Source organism: Micropterus salmoides, unplaced genomic scaffold, assembly GCF_014851395.1.
Source record: "Micropterus salmoides isolate LMB-PRFRI ecotype aquatic unplaced genomic scaffold, ASM1485139v1 Ms_hic_scaffold_14, whole genome shotgun sequence".
NCBI lineage: Eukaryota > Metazoa > Chordata > Actinopteri > Centrarchiformes > Centrarchidae > Micropterus > Micropterus salmoides.
In genome coordinates this window covers 11,026,937-11,048,821 of record NW_024040485.1, presented here as the reverse complement: position 1 = coordinate 11,048,821, position 21,885 = coordinate 11,026,937, and the positions used below count along the sequence as shown (strand labels likewise).

Below are 21,885 nucleotides of genomic sequence, written 5' to 3'. Positions count from 1 at the left end.
TATGAAATCAAGATAATTGACATAAGATGATTACTGTGCCGCATTCCATTTTGTCTCGTGTTTAAAATCCAGCACCGTTTCCTTTACAGCGGTGGCTCTCGCCCCTCCCTACAAGCCCAAACTCACTTTTAGCCAGGCTGTAGCATGTTTAGCTCAGTCTGTTAAATAACCATGATCTCAATTGACAAAATAATGGTGATAATGATTTTTGCCATAGTTGAGCAGCCCTAATACGTGTTGGTGTTGGCAACTCGACAAAACAATGCTTTTCTAGCCCAGGCAGCGACATATAGAAACCTGCTACGGCTTAGCATTTTTGTAAGCCATAATATTTGAATTGCATGTCAACTTTTTCTTTAGAAATAAACTTATTTTAGAAAATAAGTTTCAAATGTTACCATATTGTGAATACAACTACGGTAAGCTGACAATAGCAAGCATAGAAAAAGGAAAGTGTCAGGAGATTGCTGTCATTAGCCCACACTCCAACTAGAAACAGATTTGATTTGAGTAAAAATCTCATCAACAAACACAGAAGATGAACTCTTTATGAAACCCCTGCTTAGTCTTGTTTATCATAAAATCCTTCATAAAACATATGAACAACTAAAAAACCTTGCTCATAGCACAAGAGATCTCTTACTTGGGATTAATTACTTACTCACATTACAATGACAAACGTCTTGATATATTTCAGTAATTTCTTTTTATTCCTGCACATCATTGCCAGAGGCAACCTGCAAGATCAGAATCAAAGCCATATCTATTTTCACTACTTTGATGGTCAGCTGTCAAAATAGCGTCCTTCTGCCCCATTAAAACAGTTCTAATACATACAAAAGATTGTAGGAAGCCATTCATAACAAGCCATCAAGGGAATGCTGTGATACAAATGATATATAAAAGGGGGTGCTATTTAAGTGTCAAGCATTCATATCTCTAAATGCAATGTACTTATTAGAGTATAAGTGGGCACTGAGCAGCTGTATCACGTAGGAAAAACATATTTAAAAGATTATCAAACTAAACAAATACTGAAAAGTTACACACACACACACACACACTCACACACACACATTCACACCTACATTTATTCTGCCAGCCCGGAGATTGAACCCGGCGACCTCCTGGTCACAAACCTGCTTCTCTAACCTTTAGAGACTAACTCCCTCTCCTATCTCTCATAACTGAATTGTATTTCAATGTACTCTCCATTTTTCTTTAGACAGTGTAACAGTCTAGAGGTCCCAACATTGATAATCAGGGGTGGAAATTAACTTTGTTTGCTCATCTGCCAAGGTGGCTGTTAGATGAAAAAAAATCCACCGGCCAAACATATTTATTACCTGCCAAAATCATAAATTGCCTTTTTGTGTCACATATAAATTTGTTTTGGTCTGTTTTATTGAGCTAATATGGTATTATGTCCAATACAAACTTAAAGAAGAGGCCAGAGGGAAATTCAAAGCAAATTATATTACTGCTATTAAATGTACTTAAAACATAACAGTAAATTGTGCTGGTGTTATTTCACGGGGGTATTGCGCCAATCTGCCAACTTGTTGCACTTTATAAAAGGTATGGAGCAGATTTTATCCTCCTCTGGGCCGGGAAAGTTGGTTACAGACACGAGACAGAACAATCTGTTTGTGAAAAGCCACAGCAGACATGCCGCGGCACGCCGCTGGTTCCAGTAAAGCTGAGCCGCTATGTGAAAGCACACGATTGCGGGCCTTTTGTTCAGTATAAATAAGCAAATTCGACATAAAAGCGGATATTCTTTCCGCGCTGATCTCCGTATGAAAGCGGTTACACTCTCACTCTCCCCTCCCGACTCACCCCTTACAAATCTATGTCAATCAAACCCAAGTGCCATGAAAAGAACATAAACAACGACCAATGAACACCCCTAATCCATGTGTTACCAATTTTAGATACCTTGGTACATAGGGGACCAATTTAAGTGCGACACACAACCAGCATGAACACCGGTCTGCTGCAAATTATCAAATAGATATTATATGCCAAATAGATTTTGGCATTTGGCCGCCAAACGGAAAATCCACCCGCAGTTGGTGGGTGGCGGGTGTTAATTTCCATCCCTGATTGCTACTTTCAGATCAATTGATAAGTCGATCAAAACAAAATTAACTATTTGGAGCAAGGATAAATCATTTTGAGTCACTTTGAGCAAATCTTAGCTTGTACCAGCTTCTTAAAAATTAGGGTTTGCTTTTTTCTCGTGTTTATATTACTGTATCTCAAAATCTTTTGGGAGTTTGAACTATTGGGTGGGAAAGAAACCTATTAAAAATCATTTGGGGCTCTGAGAAACTGAGATGATTAATTTTCTCTGTTTTCTGCCATTTTAAGAACACGATTGAGAAAATAATCAGGAGATTACATTATAATAATTATAATCGTTAGTTGCAGCCCTACCACTCTATACTTTAATTTGCAGTCCATCTATTAGTTACATCCATATCAGCATCACTGTCCGTTTCCCGTCATGTGATCAGTACATTTGCAGCCTTCTCTACTGACCATCAGCCTGAATAAGAGCAAAATGAAGATGAGCCAGCGACAGGCTGAGGCAGCTACAGGCTGTCACCAATCTGCTGATGCTGACAACGGCCTGCAAAGTGGAGAGAACAGACTCAAAGAGGACACTATACTGAAAACAGATGAGCTGAGACTCTTCCACAGACTCTTCCAGAGAGTCACGATTCATTTGGTATTTGGATTTATTTCAGTTTTAAAAGGATGGACAAAGAATCGAACCAGTCAAAAAAATCCCTGATAAAATGGGCTGATTTCATTTATTACCACTTTGAAATAGAAATAAATGTAAATCAGTGAAAGGAGCTACTGTGGTGTTTGGATGGCAGAGAAACCTACAGACTCTCCGGCCTTAAAATCACATGATGGAGAGTGGCTGGCTGACATGTTTACTAGTGCTGCAACTAACAATTATTTTCATTATTGATTAATCGGCCATTTATTTCTTCAATTTAATCTAATTAAATCATTAGTCATGTAAAATTGTTATAAATGCCATTCACAACTTTGTGGAGCCCAAGGTGAGGTCTTCAAATGTCTTGTTTTGTCTGACCAAAAAGTATTCAGTTTATGATACATGACAAAGAAAATGAGCAAATTCTGTCTTTTGAGAAGCTGGAACCGAAGATCATGCAGTGTTCACAATTTTTGCTTGAAGAAAAATTACTGAAACAGTGAATCGATTATCAAAATAGTTGCATTTTTTTGATTAACCGACTAATACTTTCAGCTCTAATGCTTACATCCGGGGCTGGGAAATAAACAATAATGATAATTTTTGTAATATAATTTTCCTCAATAACAATATAACAAATGTTCAATAAATACTCTATAAATGTTTTTAAATGATCCACTGAGTTTGTGGATGTGTTTTTCATGTTCAGACCATAAAGAATAGTTTAAAACCACATTATCTGGTTTCTTCAACTTTCACTAAGGAGCAAAAATCAAAGAAATAATGATTTGGCATTTATCATGATAATCATCAGTATCAAATGATCTACAAATTTTAATCGTGATAACATTTTTGGCCATATTGCTCAGCCCTACTTACATATCTACTTTAAGTGTAGATATTCATTGACCAACATTATCTGTAGGCTTGTGCACATTAAAATTACAATGTTTTAGAATGTTTAAAAAAAAAAAAACAGTAAAGAAACAGCACTGAATGACATCAATGATACCTGATCTGTCACTCAGCACCAATATTGTGTTTTTGATTCGGTTAATTTCCAACTCGATATTCTCCAAATCCTAACTTCTGCCGGGAAGTAAGAACACCTTTGACACGCTGGCTTTATACATCCCGATAGCCAAACAATGCGACCGTTTTACTACATTCCCTCTATGGTAACATAGCAGAGATTCCTCAGCAGCGACCTCATAAATACTTCAGATGCTTTGTTCTGTCAGAGAACATCTAGTGATTAACACATATTTACAGTGGTGCTGAGGTGTGTCACAGAGCCAGAGTCAGGAATACAACAGATCTAGCCGAAGTGACTTGCACTTCACGTTTTTCAAGTCATGACTGGGCTCCAGTCACTGGCTCCATCAAGCAGAGGCACTGGGTCAGGGAGTGGCATTGAAACAACTAGGTGACCAATGATTATGATGAATTAATAAAACTGTCTCTGCCAGGCTTGGTATGACTAAATAAGTGCTGGCATCTCCATACATAATATTTATTTTAGGTTAATGTTAGGCGCCACAGAGATGTCTGGTTAGGGCTAGAACTGAAACAATAAATTAATTGATAATTCAATCAACAGAAAATGATAATCAATTAATCATTGAAGTGTTTTAATGGAGGACAAATGTTAAATATTTTCTAGTTCCTGCTTGTGAAATGTGATGATTTGAATTTGTCTGTTTTATATCATTGTAAATTAAATATCTTTGGGTTCTGTGACTGTAATATATATATGAAATAAGATATTTGAGGACGAAAGGCTTTCAGAGTATGCTGTTTCACTATTTATTTAACATTTCATACACTAAGCGATTTCCCACTTATTATCAAAATAATAATCAACAAGCAAAAACATTGATAATGAAAATAATCACAAGTTGCAGCAACCTTAATTAGGGTGCAAGTTGAGTTCAGATGAAACACAAATAAATGGGGAAACAGACTAATTGTATTGTGAGATTTTAAAACACATGTTGTATTATAACACTAACGTTACATCAGAGTTTCTGAAAAACCCCTGTTCAGCTTGATTTGTCAGGCAGTTCAACCTGATGAACACAAAACTTGATTTGGTTTTCTATTCCCAAACAGATACCAAGAGAGTATCGAAATCAATAAAGACACTAATTGTTATGATTTCCTGTTGTCATATTGAATAACATAACATCAGTCTTCAAACGCATGTTAACTTGCCAAAAGGACACTTATGTGAGTGTTTAACAGCATGTCAGGTTGGTTGTAAACCTTATTACAATGGGCTGGTTAAGTCGGCATCATCTACAAGTGACAGAGAGGAGAACAAACAGCCACTGCTAGCAACTGACAAACTAACTAGCTCCAAAGCTTTCAAACTGTGTCACAGTTAATCTTTTAAACACAACCAACGACTCGGTTTGGCTGAATTCAAACCACTTAACAACTCCACCGTCTAGCTGACACATTTCTTATATAACGCAGAGAGCCTGGCTTTGCATAGTCAGCGCGCCTGGACAGTTTCACCTGTCTGTCTGCCCGGTCAAGTTTACCTAAACCCAAACATTAGCAAGCAGTTAGCTAAGGTAGCTAATGTTAGCCAACTCGTTAGCCACCTTTCCTAGTCTATAACTGCTATTAGGAGGTTTATTAAAAAAACTGGATGACATGCTGGGATAAACAGAGATCCCTTACCCTTTGTAGTACGCTTTCACCCGGACTTGATGGGAATTCTCGCCGGGGTGGGACATGGTGCTGTCCCGCAACGTCGGCATCATAAGCTCAGTCGTGGTCAGTCCGACTCACCGATGCCTTCCTTCCTTCTTTGCCTCCCTAGTTGTGTAACACGTCCAAAACACTTTGCTTGTATAGTCCGTCGACACACTGAGATAACAACGAGGCAAGCGATGATAAAAACGAAGAATGTGCCCTTCTTTAGAGAAACAAAAATTATAAAGTAAAGAAAAACTTGCGAGGTCCGCCAAACAACTCCCTACTGCAAAGGCCTAACGATGGTCGACTCCATCGTCGGAATGCTAGGGGTGGCGCGTACAGACATGTAAACTTACGTTAAAAAAATACTATGTTAAAAATATTCTAATACACTGTTTCTTACTGAGTCTAAGTTCACATAGCATAAAAAACCAGAACAAAGTGGTTAACATCTTCTTAAATATATAACATTTGCAATATATAACAATATATAACATTTGCCAGCATTCAGACTGTACCAACTAAAGGCTTTATGTGGGTGAGTGCTACCTTCAAGTTCAAACATCTGAGCTCGGACATCGTAGAAACCTTCAGAAATAACGTCAAAATTGACCAGCAACAAAAGCAAAGTGATTTGGTTTATTACACATACATACACATTTATTTTTAGAAATGGACGAGCTCTTTTTGCTGTGTGCTAGAATGAAGAGTGAAAACGTGAAACGGGCATGTGGTTTATAAAGAGAAAGAAAGAAGGAAAAATTATGGACCTGCACACACACACTCAACAATAGTATTTAACAATGACTTTAAATATTAGCATTACTTTAATTTATTTTATTTATTTATCTAACCCAATGCAACATCTGGCTAATTTCTCTCCTAATTAAAATGTTAAAGCTATCTCTCTTACTTTCATTTAGTGGTACTGCTCCCTCTAGAAACATGTTTGTATCTTTGCTGGTATGTTCAGACCACTCATAGCATATTATTTAAAGTCAATGATTCAAACATTTTACGGAGTGGTTCAGGCAGATTTATCTGGTAGCCTACTTAAATATTTCCGACCGACCCTGAATACCACGTGAAAAGAGCATCCTTCGCAAACGAGAACTTGTTGTGCCCCCCCCCGCTCCCAGATGAAACACCTGACAGGTCGTGATGACCGGTCCCGGGAAACACACTACAAAGTATAACCTGTGTGTTTGCTGCATAAATACAATAATTTGACCTAAATTCGTTTTTAACTTCTTTTCTTTTGTCCTTCTCAGGGACAGAAACAGAAACAGGGGAACATGACCAACTCTTTCTTACTTACTTTCTCCACCTAATTAGCTACTGTCGGTTATCCTATGTGCATCATTAATAATAATGCTGCATTAGTTTTTGAGTTTTTGGAAACATAGTCTGAAATCGAAAAAGTTTAATTTGCTATCCAATCCAAAGCCTGTACCCCCCTTTACTTCCCCATCACAGCGCAGCCTCTTTTTTTCACAATCACTGATTCGCAGATCAATTTTCCCTTTTGTCAACTGATTAACTTAGTAGCCTATTGTAATTTATTTTCTTGAATGCCTTTATGTCTGCAGAGCAAGAAGCTGCTGTAGAGGGGTTTTAACAGGTTAACAACTGTTTCATAAAGTGGTGCACTAACTGAAAGGTGATCTCTTAGAAAACAAACCCATATAAAGAATTATTATACGATTATTACTTTATGTCTGTGATATCAGCCCATCACCTGTTTGTGTCTTGCATATTAAAATATTCGCTGGACTGTGATTGCCCCCACAAAGCTTTAGAGGTCCAATCCCCATATCTTCTTTTTTTGAGCGAAGAGGTTATTTAAAGCCTTTCATCAGATATGTTAATAATAAACGTTGGCTAAATAAAAGTCATTCAAAGCAGATAAAAACACATTTTAAGCCGCCAAACACCGTCGGGACTGTCCGTGCAGTGAGCGCAGCGGGCTCCCCGGCTGTGAAAGGTCCTCCCGCACTGCGAGCGGTGCTGTGTCAAGGCTTTTTTATTGCCTGCTATGTACCGTCTGATTTTTTAAAATCTCCATTTTAGACCGTACTGACGCATCAGTAGGCTTCATGACTGGGGTAGTGTTCCGGGGTATGGTCAGCTCCCGATGACCCATGTCCATCAATACCAGGCAGGTAACGCCGACAAGAGGTGAATGATGTGTGCATGCATGAAGCGCTGTCTGAGCGATGGGAGGCAGGCCGACAGGGGGATGACATCCTGCTTTGTTAATTGTATTATGTAAATCCTAAATTATGGACAGTGGATTTAAGCTAAGGCTCATTTGTGATTGTTCAGGATTTATCGAGATGCCGGCGTTGTAATTGGACAGGACTGGCTCTGCAGCAAAAATCAATCAATATTCAAGCTGCTATGGACCATCAATGTTTAGCCTCATGAAATATCGCAGAGACATGTAGACTGTGTACTATTTTAAGGCTAGATCTCTGAGATGATCATAAAAATATCTCACTCATATTTCGCTCATATTTATCAGCAATTGAAAGAGAACAAACCCATATTGTAGCACCTTTGTCTCTTTACAGATGTGTAGTAGCACCAAATTACCTTTACACCCAATTGAAAATACATCAGTAATTTGAATGATTGACCTTTTTTATAAATAGCCTATTTTATATATCCCTTTATGATCATTTGTTTCTAACTTGTGTATAGAGCTATAATTTGATGTTTGACAGATGGCTTCTGTATTGAAATGACCAAGGTCAAACTAAAGTTTTAGATGCACTTTTTCAAGAATATAGGCTAAAAAAGAAAACAAAAAGGATGGAAATAATAAAGGTGGGTAAGTTATATCATACAGAATACTGTGAGCCATAGTCCTATTTGGCCGTTTATTTCAGCGCTGCAGTGGATCAGGCCTAACTTTTTAAAATTTAAGTGATTTTACATGTAGGCAAATTGTATTTATAGGCCCATGCTTGTCAAGTTAAAACCAAACCGAAATATAACAGGTTAAATTTAGTTAACCAAGTGTCCTTAAAGTGTGATGGAGTAGCCAAAATTTTGTTGATAGGCTAGATAATAACCTAGTTGTAGCTAGATAATCTGAACAGGAAAACCCACCTGCTCAATCTTGTAGGCTAAATTACCGGTAACATAGTTTAACATTTTGCAGAATGAACACTGTGTGTTTTATATAAAACTATATATAATATAAACTATTCAGTAGCTCATTTAAAGTGTGTAACATCTTTCGATTGAGACTAAACTATAAGCATTTGCTGCAGAGAGGCAGCTGCACTGCTAAACAACAAAAGAGAAGGTGTAGCCTACATCTCCATTACCCTGACTCAGCTTAAGTTGGAAGTGTTTTTTTTTTAACCTCCTCGTATTAATTAATGTATATTTCACCCCGCAGTTCTCCCATTACTGAATCTGTGTGTGACCTGAGATGGATAGGCAAAGCCCAGGAGAGAAGCAGGCAGACACTAAAAGGACTACAGCCCCCAGCACCCTCACATCATCTGCTGTCACCATGGCAACAGCTAGCTCCAGCAGCACTATGTGCACCCAGACGCCCCCTACTTCCCTCAGCATCATCTCACCAGACAGACAGGCGGTCCAGGTAATAGAAAGGTCCTAGGACCTCTGCATGCATTGTTTCATTTGAGAGGAGTCAGGGCAATAGACAGCACCTGGGAGCTCTGCAGGTATTGTTTGACTTGACAGTCTGGCAGGTGATAGATATTCTTTGTGTCAATAGATTGATATGTTGTCTATGAAACACATAGATTTTGTTCATTCCATCTGGAAATTAAGTGAAATAGTTATTTCCATATAAAATAGCTGATAGCACTAAAGTGAAATCCAATTACTTATATTTATGGTGTACAAAATACTCTAAACCTTCTCTTTCATTGGTGCCTTACAGCCCTGCACCCTAGCTGTTCACATAAGGGTTTTAAATATCTCAAACCCATGGCCAATAAAAGTATCTTTTAGCGCAAGCAAATGTTCAATATTCAAGGAATATTCCAATCACAACATCAGATAATTAAATGTTCTCAGCACTTCAAAGCTTTCATTTGTCAGCGCAATAAGAGCAAATGGAATAAAATCCAAACAACTACTAGCCTTGTGCTGCAGATAATGAACTGACATTAATTTGTTAAGTGCTTGATGTGTCCATGATGTGATGCAATAGGTGATCCAGCACGCCATCCACAGACCTCAGAGCATGGCAGCCCAGTACCTGCATCAGATGTACGCAGCCCAGCAGCAGCACCTCATGCTGCAGACAGCAGCCCTGCAGCAGCACCAACACCCCCCCCATCTGCAGAGTCTGGCCACCATACAGCAGGTCAGATGGTGTCTTTCATGTGTTAGTGCAAGCATGAAGAGTCATTTTAACATGAGCTATAGGGTGTGCGATGTCTCTCCAATAATTTTCAGGCTTCGGTCTGTCAGAGGCATTCACCTTCTTCATCCAGTGGCAGTTTGGTTCATCAGCCTGCTGGTGTTCCCCAAAACTCAGTAAGTATCAATCTGACCACAAATCAGAGCACAAATAATAAATCTCAGCATCTTTCTTTAAACATCATTATTCATCACGCTGCCCCTAATCCAGATTACTTTACCATCATCTCCGGTGACTGCCCAGCTGATTGGCCGCACCCAAACATCCACTGGTGCAGCAACCACCATTTCCCAGCAGGCCATGCTATTGGGAAACAGACCGGCCAACTGTAACCAAGCTCAGATGTACCTTCGCACTCAGATGGTATGGACCTTTTCAAATATCTCAAGCTGTTTGTCATACCGGTACAATGAAACATGCAATTTCTCTATTTCTAACCAGCTAGCCACCTGCCTCTCCCTGCTTTTTGCTTTTCTTCTATCAGCTTATTCTAACCCCTGCAGCCACGGTGGCTGCTGTTCAATCAGACCTCCCTGCCATCACCTCCTGCTCCTCTTTACCTACCTCCTCTCAGGTATAAACTTTGTCAGGCACAAAATTAAAATAACCCATGCTAAAATGTGACTTGGGATTCTGATGAATGTTAGAGGAACCATTAATAAAGTTTCATGAAATGACAAGGTAGAGTGACTTTCTTTTGGCGTATATTCAGGTGCAGAATCTAGCTCTGCGCGCCCATTTGCCTGGAGCTCTGGCTACAGCACACAGTGTGATTTTAAAGCCATCCGCCCAGTCCCAACCCCTGACTCCGGCTGCCTCTTTGTCCAAGACGCCAATCTGCGCGCTGAAGAACAACCAGCTGACTGACACCTCAACAGAAACAGGACCAGCTGACGTCACCCGGCCGGCCTCTGGAACCCAGATTATAACTCCAGGTGAGCTAATGTGTTCAAATACTGAGGTTTAAAAGGAAAGATGACTTCGACAGCTGAAACATTTCAGACTTACTGTAAGCGATGAGTCACAGCAATGAAAATGAACTCCCACACAATATTTACACTTCGACAGGCATTTCATATAACAAATGACATCAAGTCTGCATATATATACTCGCAGAGAACAACTACTGATCCTAAGAACCAAGCAATCCAACATCAACAACACCTGGCAAGGGGTGGGAGAAGAAAACTAATATTTTTTAGGCCATTCCATTTTTTATTTACAGGATTTTGGAGTAGCAAAACTGTTACACAACCTCTCACAAAATGAAACCTTCCAGTAGTAGTTTTAAACAAGTATAGATGTTTTAGAGACAAGCATTCAAGCATCAAGAAGACATACTCTTTCTCTGATCATGTAATGCAAAATATGTTGGGTTTGTTTGGAGTTTTTGGTAGGTGCTTCCTACAATGCAGATTTAGGCTCCCTTTAAAGCTGAAAAAACATTTACAGTGTTTTATTTAATTAGACGGATAAGAGTCCAAGTAGTTGAGACACAATACAGGAACAACAGATTTGCGTGATGTGGAGAAGTCAAAGACATGTTGACAAAGACGTTTAGAGAAACATGAATACTGATTCAGGACTGTGCTGTTACCTGTCAGGTCAACCTTAAATGAGATACTTGTTTTGTGTATTTTTGTTTATCGTGTCTATCTATGTATCGCTGTCCTTGCAGCCTACTCTCCGGTGCCGACCCACACTTTGGTCAAGCAGCAGGTGTCCTGTCCACAAGGCCAGCGGGTGGCGCATCAGCAGCTCATCCTTCAGCAGGCTACAGGAGGAGCTGCAAACCACAGACAGCTCCAGCCCATCGCCCTCAGAGTAGCACCTCAAGAAACCAACTCCATCCCTCTTCCTCTGTCTATTAAGAGACTCACCACTCCCAGCACCCAGTCACAAACCAACAATGACCCTCGAGCTTCTTCTTCTTCTCCGTCTGTCACCAGCGTGTTTGCATCTTCAGCTCAGACCTCAATCCCGGCCGCCACCGTTCAGCCTCAGCCTCCTCCTCTGGTGGCCGCTCCGCAGCGTCGGACCTCATTCCCACAAGTGCAGAACCAGCCTCCACCTCCTCCTCCTCCTTTGGTTCTCCCCAGGCTGCCCCAAAACCCCCCAACATCCCTCCACAGGCTGTCCCTGCATTCGGTCCAGGCTTTGGCCGTCCAGTCAGGACGGGTGCTGCTGACAGAGCAGGAGCTGCCTGTAGCTGAGGCTCTCGTCCAGATGCCCTACCAGAACCTCCCACCTCCTCAGACGGTGGCTGTTGATCTGAAAGTGCACCCAATCAGACGTAACGAAACTCCATCGGTGAGTAGCCGTGGTTAAGCTTTGTTGCTCTGCTCTGCTTGTTCTCAGTACGGGTAATTTTGATCAAGAGTTTGTTGTGGTTTGACTTTCAGTCGGGGCAAACATGCAAAGTGAATGGATTGAGCTCAGAGGCAAGGAAAGATGAATGTTCTTCTGGTCCACAGAGAGACAGGACTCCTACACCTCTCATTGTGCCTCCTAAGCAGAATGGTTCAGGTAAAATATGATAATGAGAGAATAAAATACTGTAAAACTTCAAGCCTAGTCCCACTTACACGCCTGTCTCTTTTACTAGACTGGTGTGGCTACACATTTTGACAAATAAATGCAGGTCTCAATGAGACACCAGGTCTGTATAAAACCTCTTAATGTCAGGGTGTTGTGGTGGTTGAGCAGGTGGGACCCAAACGCAGGACGCAGAGCAGAGGAAGTACAGTTCAAAAAGGTTTAATTCCAACAGAAATCCAAATGAACACGACTAATAAGGCAGGCAGGACAACACACAGCAACATGGGACAGAGCATCTACACACTACAATGACCGGACAAAGACTGAGGGAAACAAGCAAGGATATATACACACACACAAGGTTAACAAGCTGGGAGGAGACACGCAGATGAGGGACATGAGGCTGACGAGACACAGGCAGGCAGAGAGATAACTGGGGGAACAGACGGAACACTAAACAGGCAGACATGGGGCAAAATAACAACCAACAGAAGAACACAGACATGAACTAATGTACAGGACGAAGAACTAAGACACAAGACTACACAGGGAAACACAGAACCAAAACGGACTTAAACAGGAAACATGACACACTTAAAGCCCACTGGATCACCTGCTTGAGTGTGTTTGTCTATGTGTGGCCCTGCGATGGACAGACGGCCTGTCCAGGGTGTACCCCACCTTTCGCCCGATGTAAGCTGGGATTTTCTCCAGCGACCCTGTATGCAGGATAAGTGGTTGATGATGGATGGATGGATGAACATTTTAAGAGAGAAGAAATGGTGAAAAGATTTATGATGATAGATAGTATGAGGCTGCAGCCACCGGTCAAAGATGTTCCTTAACTTTATTTTTTAAAAGCACATGTGTTGATTAAAATACTGCGCAAATACTTACGTATACACATACAAGATATGAGCTCAGAATAAAGTGCATTGTCTGTCAATATGTGACATAAATCTGACATGTACTGTAAAACAGAAAAGGAACTGATTGTAATACTGGTTCAGCCTGAGGTGATGCCAAAGACTGAAAACTGACCTGACTGAAACAAGGTTAGTGTGGAGGGATAAGTTTCCATGGTAACTTCTGTCAGGCTTATTTAAACCTCCTTTATGAAACTGAATATCCTGAAAATAAAACCGGACCTACTGGAATAAACCTGGTTTAACTGGTGATATTGCTTTATGAAACACCTCTCAGTTCTACCTTTTCTGCCTCTGATTGTTCAGCAACGACGGGTTCATCCTCCATCATATCAAGTTGCTCGGTCATCAGGTCACCAGTGGTGGAAGAGCCGTCCCAGCTCACCAGCAGCAGCAACCTTCCTCCTCCTTCTCCTCCTCTACCTCCTCCCATCTTGCCAGCAGCAGTAAGAGGCCCCAGCCAGCCGCCCTCCTCCCCAGCCAGCCTCCCAGGGAGCCCAGACAACATACAAACAACCCACGTACTTACACACCTCGTGGAGGGATTCGTCATCCGTGAGGGCCTGGAGCCATTCCCGGTAATTCAGATTTTTCAGTTTTATTCTGAAATCCTTTAAACTGACATTGCGTTTTGTTGTTTGGTGGTATATATTTCTTATTATTCATGGCTAATCAACAGATTAATGTGTTATTATTATGTTATATCATATCATATATATGAAGTATAAAACATTTCCAGCTATTTAAAACATGAGTAAATGTCTAATTGAGAACATGTGTGACATGTGATAACAACATAAACAATTACCTATTACAAATATGTGCTTAACTGACTCTTAACCAGTACAAAAGTCTCTCTCAGACTATACCAATGAATATTTTATCACAAAGTAACTGCTGTAATGTGTGTAGCATCGCGGATTAATGATGAAACATGACAGAATCAAAGTGATATCTTTGAAGGACGAGGCTGTTGCTATATTTAGCTTATTGTCAGTAAAATCCCATGGAAAGACGAAAACCATCAATGTTTTATTCACTCTCTCTGTGTTTTCTTATTTTAAAATATTGATAAAGATATTACTGGGGGAAAAAGATTAGAAACATTATATACATACACTTTTATGAAAGGTTCATTCAGTTCAGTAAAACAGCAGGTCATTTTTAGCAAATGTTACCCAGACAGGGGAAAATAATGCATTTGTTGGGGACTATTTTCAGCTGCGCATCAACACACATTTGGTGTAGCATATTTTTAGCAGCAGGACAGTGTGCGTGGGACTGACTGAAAATAAACTAAAGTGTGTGTGTGCGTGTGTGTGTGTGTGTGTGTGTGTGTGTGTATGTGTGTGTGTGTTTATTGTAATGAAGGAACATGTCACCCAGTGCAATGACGTGGCTCACTGATGTGTTTTTAATTGTTCTTGGACAACAATGGAGCTGTATGGCACAGAGGAATAAGATATATTAGGCTTTGACTACACAGGCAGTACTTGTTAAGAGGATCAATTAATTATTCATTTGTTGTCAATTGTTGTCATTTCCGGATTTTCATTGGATTTCTTGACAATAAAGCACACAACACATTAAATTAGTATTTAGTAAAGTATAACTTTAATTTCTTTACCTTTTGGTCAAATCAATGGAATCCAGTGACATGTAAAAAACTCACAAGTCTTTCCATGTCAGTGTGTGAGATATAACTTTTCTAAATGTACCCTTTAATGCAGGTGGTCTCCTCGTCGCTGCTAGCAGAGCAGCAGGCTTCACTTCCTGAATCCCAGGAGATACAAACCAACGGTGATGCAGCAGCAGAGGACAGTCCGCTGGATGCTGACCAGTCGGATTCAACAGACTCTGAGATGGAAAACGATGGCCCTGCAGCAAATGGTGAGGTGGTATGTTTGTGTGTGTGTGTATATACAGTATATGTGTGTGGGGGTGGGTGTGCGCACGCATCTGTGACTAACAGCTTGTCCTGTGAAGTTGCAGAGTTGAGGGAGAGTGTGGCAGGTGTGCTGCAGTGTGAGTTCTGTGGGAGCAGAGGTTACGCTCACACGTTTCTGCGCTCCAAACGCTTCTGCTCCATGACGTGTGTCAGAAGGTAAATCAATCACTCACACATCCAGATGTGATTACCACGTCTCTGGTTTTTGCACTAACAAAACATCATCAGCATCAGTCTGGTTCCTGTCAGTCTGGTTCTAAAAATCAACGAAACAGCATTATAGACGCAATATCATGATATTCCAATTGCCGCTATACTGTATTTGATGTAAAAGGATCGGGAATTTTTTTACTTTTTTAACTATGCAGAGCTGGGAATGTCCCATGAAAAGAGCAAAACCAATTGATTTTAATAAGTATTATTTGCATATCCAAAGCCTGACAAGCTTCATTGTTGTCCAAAAAATACTAAAAACATATGAACAAATAAATGAGCCACACTGTCACCTGGGTGACGTGTTCCTTCATTACCATTAACACACACACTGTAGTTTGTTCTGAGTCAGTTTCACAAACATCCTCCTGCTGCCAGAAATACTAAACAGTCCTTAACAAATTCACAATGCTCGTGTCTGAGTGACATCTGCTAAAAACTACAGTGACCAGCGGTTTTAGGAAATTACTGAGCCTGTTGCTTTTACTCTCCACATCTTTTCTAGCTCCTCTTTCAGCCCTTGGTATTTTTCAAGCTTCTCGTGTTCCTTCTTCTTGATGTTGCTGTCGCTTGGCATTGCCACATCTACCACTGCAGCCTTCTTCTGCTGTTTGTCGATCAACACGATGTGTGGTTGGTTAGCCATCACCAGTTTGAATACATTAGGAAACGTATTCCTGGATCTTTGTCGTTTTATCCTTGACAGTGGTCTTGACACTCAGTAGCCCTCGGCCTCCCTCGCTACGCTTAGTGTACAGTCTCAGGGTGCTGGATTTGTGATAAACCCTCCATGCATTGTGAGGAGCTTTCTTGTCTTGATGTCAGTGGCCTCCTTTGGCCGGTTTATTATACCAGCGGGGTATCTGATGACTGGCAGGCTGTATGTGTTGATGGCTTGGATCTTGTTCTTCCCATTCAGCTGACTTTTCGTTACCACGCTCCTGGATAGCTCAGTGGTTAATGGTACTGACTTTGGTACAGGTGATTGTGGGTTTGATTCCTGGTCAGGGCAGAGGTATCCAGGAGCAAGGTCCTTTATGCTACCAGCCTACCTCAGGCATGAGTGAAACCGCAAATACAAGAGCCATACCGACTTGGACATCGCCCAGGTCAACAAGGTCTGTGTCAGTTGCTAGGGAACAAGGGCAGCCTGATAACAAATGGGCTACTGGAACAAAATGTTCATAGACTAGAGCAGAAATATGTATATATATATTTATGTCCTCACTGACAGTGTAGGGAAGTATTGCACGTGTTTGTTGCCTAGTTTGAAATGTATCACACAGTCTGGAAAAGTAGGTGGAAATAATGAGTAACACTCTCATTCTTCAGCAACAAAACATGCCCTTGAGCAAGGCACTTAGCTGTAGAGCGTAGCTCAGCACTCTGTCGCGGTGGTTGTGAGACACGACATCTGGAATCCATTGAGCTACATTTGGTTATAAAGAAAGTGTATAATCACTCCCACGTTTCCCTTTGAGTCTCCATCCAGGCATCAAAGAGGCCAGCTTTGAGTCCAGATGCTCAGTGCCTAATGGCAAGTGCCTGTCGAACTGTCTGCACTTAGTACACACAGGAAAGTTAAATCTCTAAGGGATTTTTGGGGCGTCAGGAATTAAATTATGACTGCAGTGCCACCACTTATGCAAATGTAGTCACCTGCAGTGGGCTGTATCTGCTGTCTGTGTTTAGGTTCAGTGTGAGTTGCACCAAGCGGATCACCTTGCTGAGAGCAGGTCGCTGGGGTCACAGGCCTGTGGGCAGGAGAGGACGACCCCCCAGCAGAGTCAACGGAGCCTCCAGAGAACATTTTCAGAGACAGGTCAGTTGATAGCACTGACCTGATGCATGTAGCAAAAATGCAGAAGTGCTGCAGGGATCACTGGTCCTATGAGAAGCGCCGCTCTCTGGGGAACAGCTGCATCTGACAGGAGCAAGGCTTTGAAGTAAAGGAGGCATGGGACCACATTTTTAAGATTATACAGCCTTGGGTTCTTTCAATAAGGGCATTACTTTTTTTACTTGTTTTATTTGAGACATATTAAATTACCTGATTTTTTTTAGAAAGTCATAAGAAACAAATAGAAGAAAAAATAATAATATATATAATAATAATGAACTTGTGTGACATAAATGTTTTTTTCAATTTTCTTTCCATATCCTGGTAATCATCAGATTCATCTTTTAGTATCTTATGGGGCTCCCTCCCCCCAGGTTGGAAACCACTGGTCTATAAGACTACTCAATAACAACTTCATAGACGGTGACAACTGTAAGAGAACCATTTTTGTTCTTGCATTAGTGTACCAAATGAATTATCTGAATTATGGCACTTTTCCAGATGAAGTTGAAAAAGTGCTTTACAATAAAACAAAAGAATGAAATTGTATAATGAAAATACTGAAGAAACTAAAATAACAACACAGGGGAAAATATAATAGAACAAAACATAAAACAATAAAGAAAAGAGTTTAGAAAGTTAAACTGACCAGAATTATAAACGTAAAATAGTAAAATGTTAGCAGATAAAACCGAGTGATCAAAAGTTATTTGAAAGATGTTAGAAATTGTGCGTCAAAGTCGCTTCTTCCTTAAAATAATTCTGTCACCAACATGAAGAATTTAATGTTAAATACATCATTTTAATATTTATTGCTAATAAGTGGAACATTGGTACAGTGGCTATGTTTTAAAATTACAAGAACTAAGGGTTTTCCCCAGTATTATTATTTCCAGGATGGAAAAAAGCCTCTAAAGCAGCATTTAAACCATAAGTTGATGCTAAAAGTCTTTCTTAAAATACAGACTAATTAAATTCTTTCAGTGTTAGAAGGCTGACAACTGGTTGACCTTTACTGTAAGTAGTCTCCTCCAACACACAGCAGATTCTTTCAGTCTTTATCTGATAGTGTTTGTGCCCCACAGATTCGTGATTCGTTTGTCTCCGAGGCGACCGGGCAAAGCTCACTGAGAGAGGAGGACGAGCAGGAGGAAGAGGAAGAGGACGATGAGCCTCCCGTTCCCATGACAACTAGGCTCCGGAAACAGGCCGAGAGAGAGCGAGAGAGGGAGAGAGAGCAGGAGAAAGAGCAGGAGCAGAGGATGACAGAAACGATCAGTGTTTCTGACGGAAACGAGGAAGACATCGGCTGTCCGTCTCAGTGGGATGTAGGACAGGTGTTTTCTTATATCAACTCTCTGCCAGGTACTGCTGTGGCTTTAACACACCTCTTGTCACTGAACATGGCAGATATGGTGGCTGTGTATTGAGGGTGGGAATTTGGTATGTCATGGTGGTTTGGGGTTAAAGACACTGTCAATCAAAGGCAAAAAAAATACTATTTTAAAAAAGAAAGTAGTAAAATGTTCCTGTTATAGGTTATAAACGTGTACCCGTATAGCAGAGCAGGCTGAATCTGAAGAACAAATATGGCAGTTTTAGCTGTATTAGAATTTTTTAATATTGAAGTAGTCATTTGCGTGTTGCATCAATCAGTTCTCAGTACTGTTATACTTTTTGATGTGTCTGATTTTAGAACAGAAATGAGGGATTTCCCCTGAAATATAAAACTATCATTTAATCTAAAGCAGCTCTTAAAGAATTCCTAGTTGGGTGGGTGTGATGGTAAACATTCTATTGCTTTTACTTTTTACCTTATAAGATTACTTAACTATATAGAGACATTGAAATTCAGCATGGCAGCCAACATATTGACACAGTAACCTGTAAACACAATAATATTTCCTGGTGCTCATAAGCAGCCAAACAAACAAAACGCCATGTTTTCCTCCAAACCTTTGTGCTCAAATTCAGCCCGTTGGGGTGGGTCCTTTTCCTGCCTTTGACTTTTCACATCTTGTCATAAACAAGAAACAAAACATTAAAAGATTAAAAATGAAGTACCCCTTGGGTTATTTCTTACATTTGAATTTATGTTGGTAGTTAGCACAATTTTATTTTGTCTTGCTGATGCTTGCTTCTGCGCATCAAATTAATTCCGCCCGATGTTTAAAACAGCAAAGGTAGCTTTGATTTAAGTGCCCCATAAAAGCTAGAGGAGGGTTTTTAAAGAATGTATATGTTTTTGTATAAACTTTGTATTGTAATTTAAGCATAAATAGTCACATAGGTCCCACACAGTCTCTTTATTCAGTCTCTATCTTCTTTTCTGTCCAGGTGGACAGGATGTAGCCGAGGAGTTTCGCTCCCAGGAAATAGATGGACAGGCTCTGCTGCTTCTAACAGAGGACCACCTGGTCAGCACCATGAACCTTAAACTGGGACCAGCACTCAAACTCTGTGCTCACATTAATTCTCTGAAAGAGACATAAACAATTAACATTTCTACCCTACAAGAATGGACTTGTGATGATCTGGACCAGGATGAAGAAAAAAAGAACGGTCTTTTTTAACTCTGCAGAGACAAAGAGGAAGCACTGCCCGCCTTTAACCTGTCTTTGGACTTAGTTAAGCAGAGAGTTATACTGCAGTTTTTTCCAGAGACCACTGCCAAGGATATCACTCCTCCGGCTGTCCAGTCTACCACACAGAGTGAAGTCCACACACGGTCACAGCTGATTTTAACACGCAGATGAGCAGCTCGTTCTGTCGCCTCTCATGGCTCCATTGTAGTGATTGTAGCAGTTTGGCTCCGGTTATCCATTTGTTTCAAAATGGTTTTAAAAAGTTATTTGTATCATTTGTACAAAACAATTTTACATTTACATTATTACACATAAAAGTTAAAGGATGCTGTACAGTCTCAAAGTTTACAAGACAGATTATTGCCTACTATCTTACAGATGAAGTTTGATACATATATCATCAGCAACCAACCAACAGTTATGACGTATGGAACCAAACTGATGGCTTATTTATGGGTTATTATTTATTATTGACATAATTAATATATACTAATAAAACCATTCAAATATTCTGCTCTGTTTTGTCATTTTGTGAAAGTCACTTTTGCTACTGGACAGAAATAAATGTGAGTTACATTGATATAAAAAGTGGAATTTGAAGAAAATCGTAATAATAGTTACCTTTCCTTTTGGTCACTTATTACGGCTTTAGTAATCACAGTGTTATCAGAGATGTTTTGCAGGTAGTATAGTATATGAGGTCTGCTGAACAAATTATTGATATGAGTCAAGTATCTGCACCAGTAAATGTATATTTATAAAATAACTAAAAAAATATGATTCATTACAATTTTTTATAAGTAGAACTTTTACATTTATTCAGCTAAATGAATAAATGTAAAAACAATCTGGCTTTAATGAAGCTTTATCATCTTATTATTTTAGAATATTTTGCTCTCATGTTGCATATTCATAAAATACATATCTATTTTAATGAAATTACTATGTAAACTTTGAGAACGAAACCTTTGATTTAATGAGTATGTGGTTATAGGTTAGGGGTCAGTAGAGGCCCAACAACTACGTCTTGCCCCGGAGCCCCCTTTATTTGATTATATGGTTTTCTGGCCATGCATACAGGTTATTTTATAGCCCTCTGCTTTGATCTCCAGAAACATCCACGGCCTCGCTCAAATGCTCTTAAGCAAACTTTGAAAGAACATTAGTTGTTTCGGACTTTCAGGCTTTCAGGCTGTCTGTTCATTTAACTTGCAGTTTAGTCTAAAAGCAAAACATGTTTATGCTTTTCAGCTGCTCAATCTTGTGTATTTTAGTGAAGCACCACCAGAGGGCAGTTTTTTACCCAGTTACTAAGAACTATATTTATCCTGCTGCTGTAAAGAGCCTGGCACAAAGAGACCCAGTCAAACTGTGGACTGTGGATGTGACAGTTTGTTGCTAGGTGGAAAACTCATCCAGCTCAAAAACTCATTGTCATGTTGTCTTTCCTGTGTACAAACAGTAAGCAGTTTGACAGATATTAGTCATATCATTACTGTCCATATTGCAAGTCACACTTTTTTGGCCGCTTTTTTAAATAAATGTGAAAATGAAAACATAAATAAGATAAAATGAAAACAACATTGGAGGATTAAGTGTTGAAATCCTTTACTGAAGTAAAAGTAGCAATAGCTCACTATAAAAATACTCCAGTCCTGCATTGAGTTTCCTTAAGTACACAGGTATCCGTACTCTAAAGTAAGTAACGGTCATAATGCAGTAAATTAGCCAACATGTTATAAGTTACATTATTGGATAATTATTATTGATACATGAATGTCCGAGCAGCATTTTACTGTCTTAGCTGCTCAAGCTAATATAAAATATTTTAAACTGTAGCCGTCAATATTTCCCTCTGAAATGAAGCGAAGCTTAAAGTGGCATCAAATGGCAATTCACAAGTAAAGTACTAGTAACTCAAACTTACTACTTAAATGTACTCAGTTACTTTCCACCACTGGGGGGGGGCATGCATGGCAAACAGAAT

General features: G+C 39.9%; 2 protein-coding genes across 4 annotated transcripts in view; one reads left to right on the top strand and one right to left on the bottom strand.

The window, feature by feature from the left end:
* Positions 1 to 5,767, bottom strand: part of prkci (protein kinase C, iota) — a 35,797-nt gene extending 30,030 nt beyond the window's left edge. For both annotated transcript variants that reach the window (XM_038717619.1, XM_038717620.1), the window contains exon 1: positions 5,423 to 5,767. In XM_038717619.1, the coding sequence (XP_038573547.1) occupies positions 5,423 to 5,505 (83 nt within the window). In that variant the 5' untranslated portion in view covers positions 5,506 to 5,767. The remainder of the gene's footprint in view (positions 1 to 5,422) is intronic.
* Positions 5,768 to 8,852: 3,085 nt separating this feature from the next.
* Positions 8,853 to 20,410, top strand: phc3 (polyhomeotic homolog 3 (Drosophila)). 2 transcript variants are annotated; one of them, XM_038717617.1, is made up of 14 exons: positions 8,853 to 9,056; positions 9,636 to 9,791; positions 9,884 to 9,964; positions 10,059 to 10,211; positions 10,333 to 10,422; positions 10,561 to 10,783; positions 11,527 to 12,158; positions 12,251 to 12,374; positions 13,619 to 13,890; positions 15,043 to 15,202; positions 15,299 to 15,416; positions 17,166 to 17,295; positions 18,399 to 18,678; positions 19,651 to 20,410. In XM_038717617.1, the coding sequence occupies exons 1-14, from the start codon at positions 8,883 to 8,885 to the stop codon at positions 19,803 to 19,805; spliced, it is 2,748 nt and encodes a 915-aa protein (XP_038573545.1). In that variant the 5' UTR covers positions 8,853 to 8,882; the 3' UTR covers positions 19,806 to 20,410. The 2 variants fall into 2 exon arrangements, with proteins under 2 accessions (XP_038573545.1, XP_038573546.1); XM_038717618.1 differs by lacking the exon at positions 10,333 to 10,422.
* The last annotated feature ends 1,475 nt before the right edge of the window (positions 20,411 to 21,885 follow it).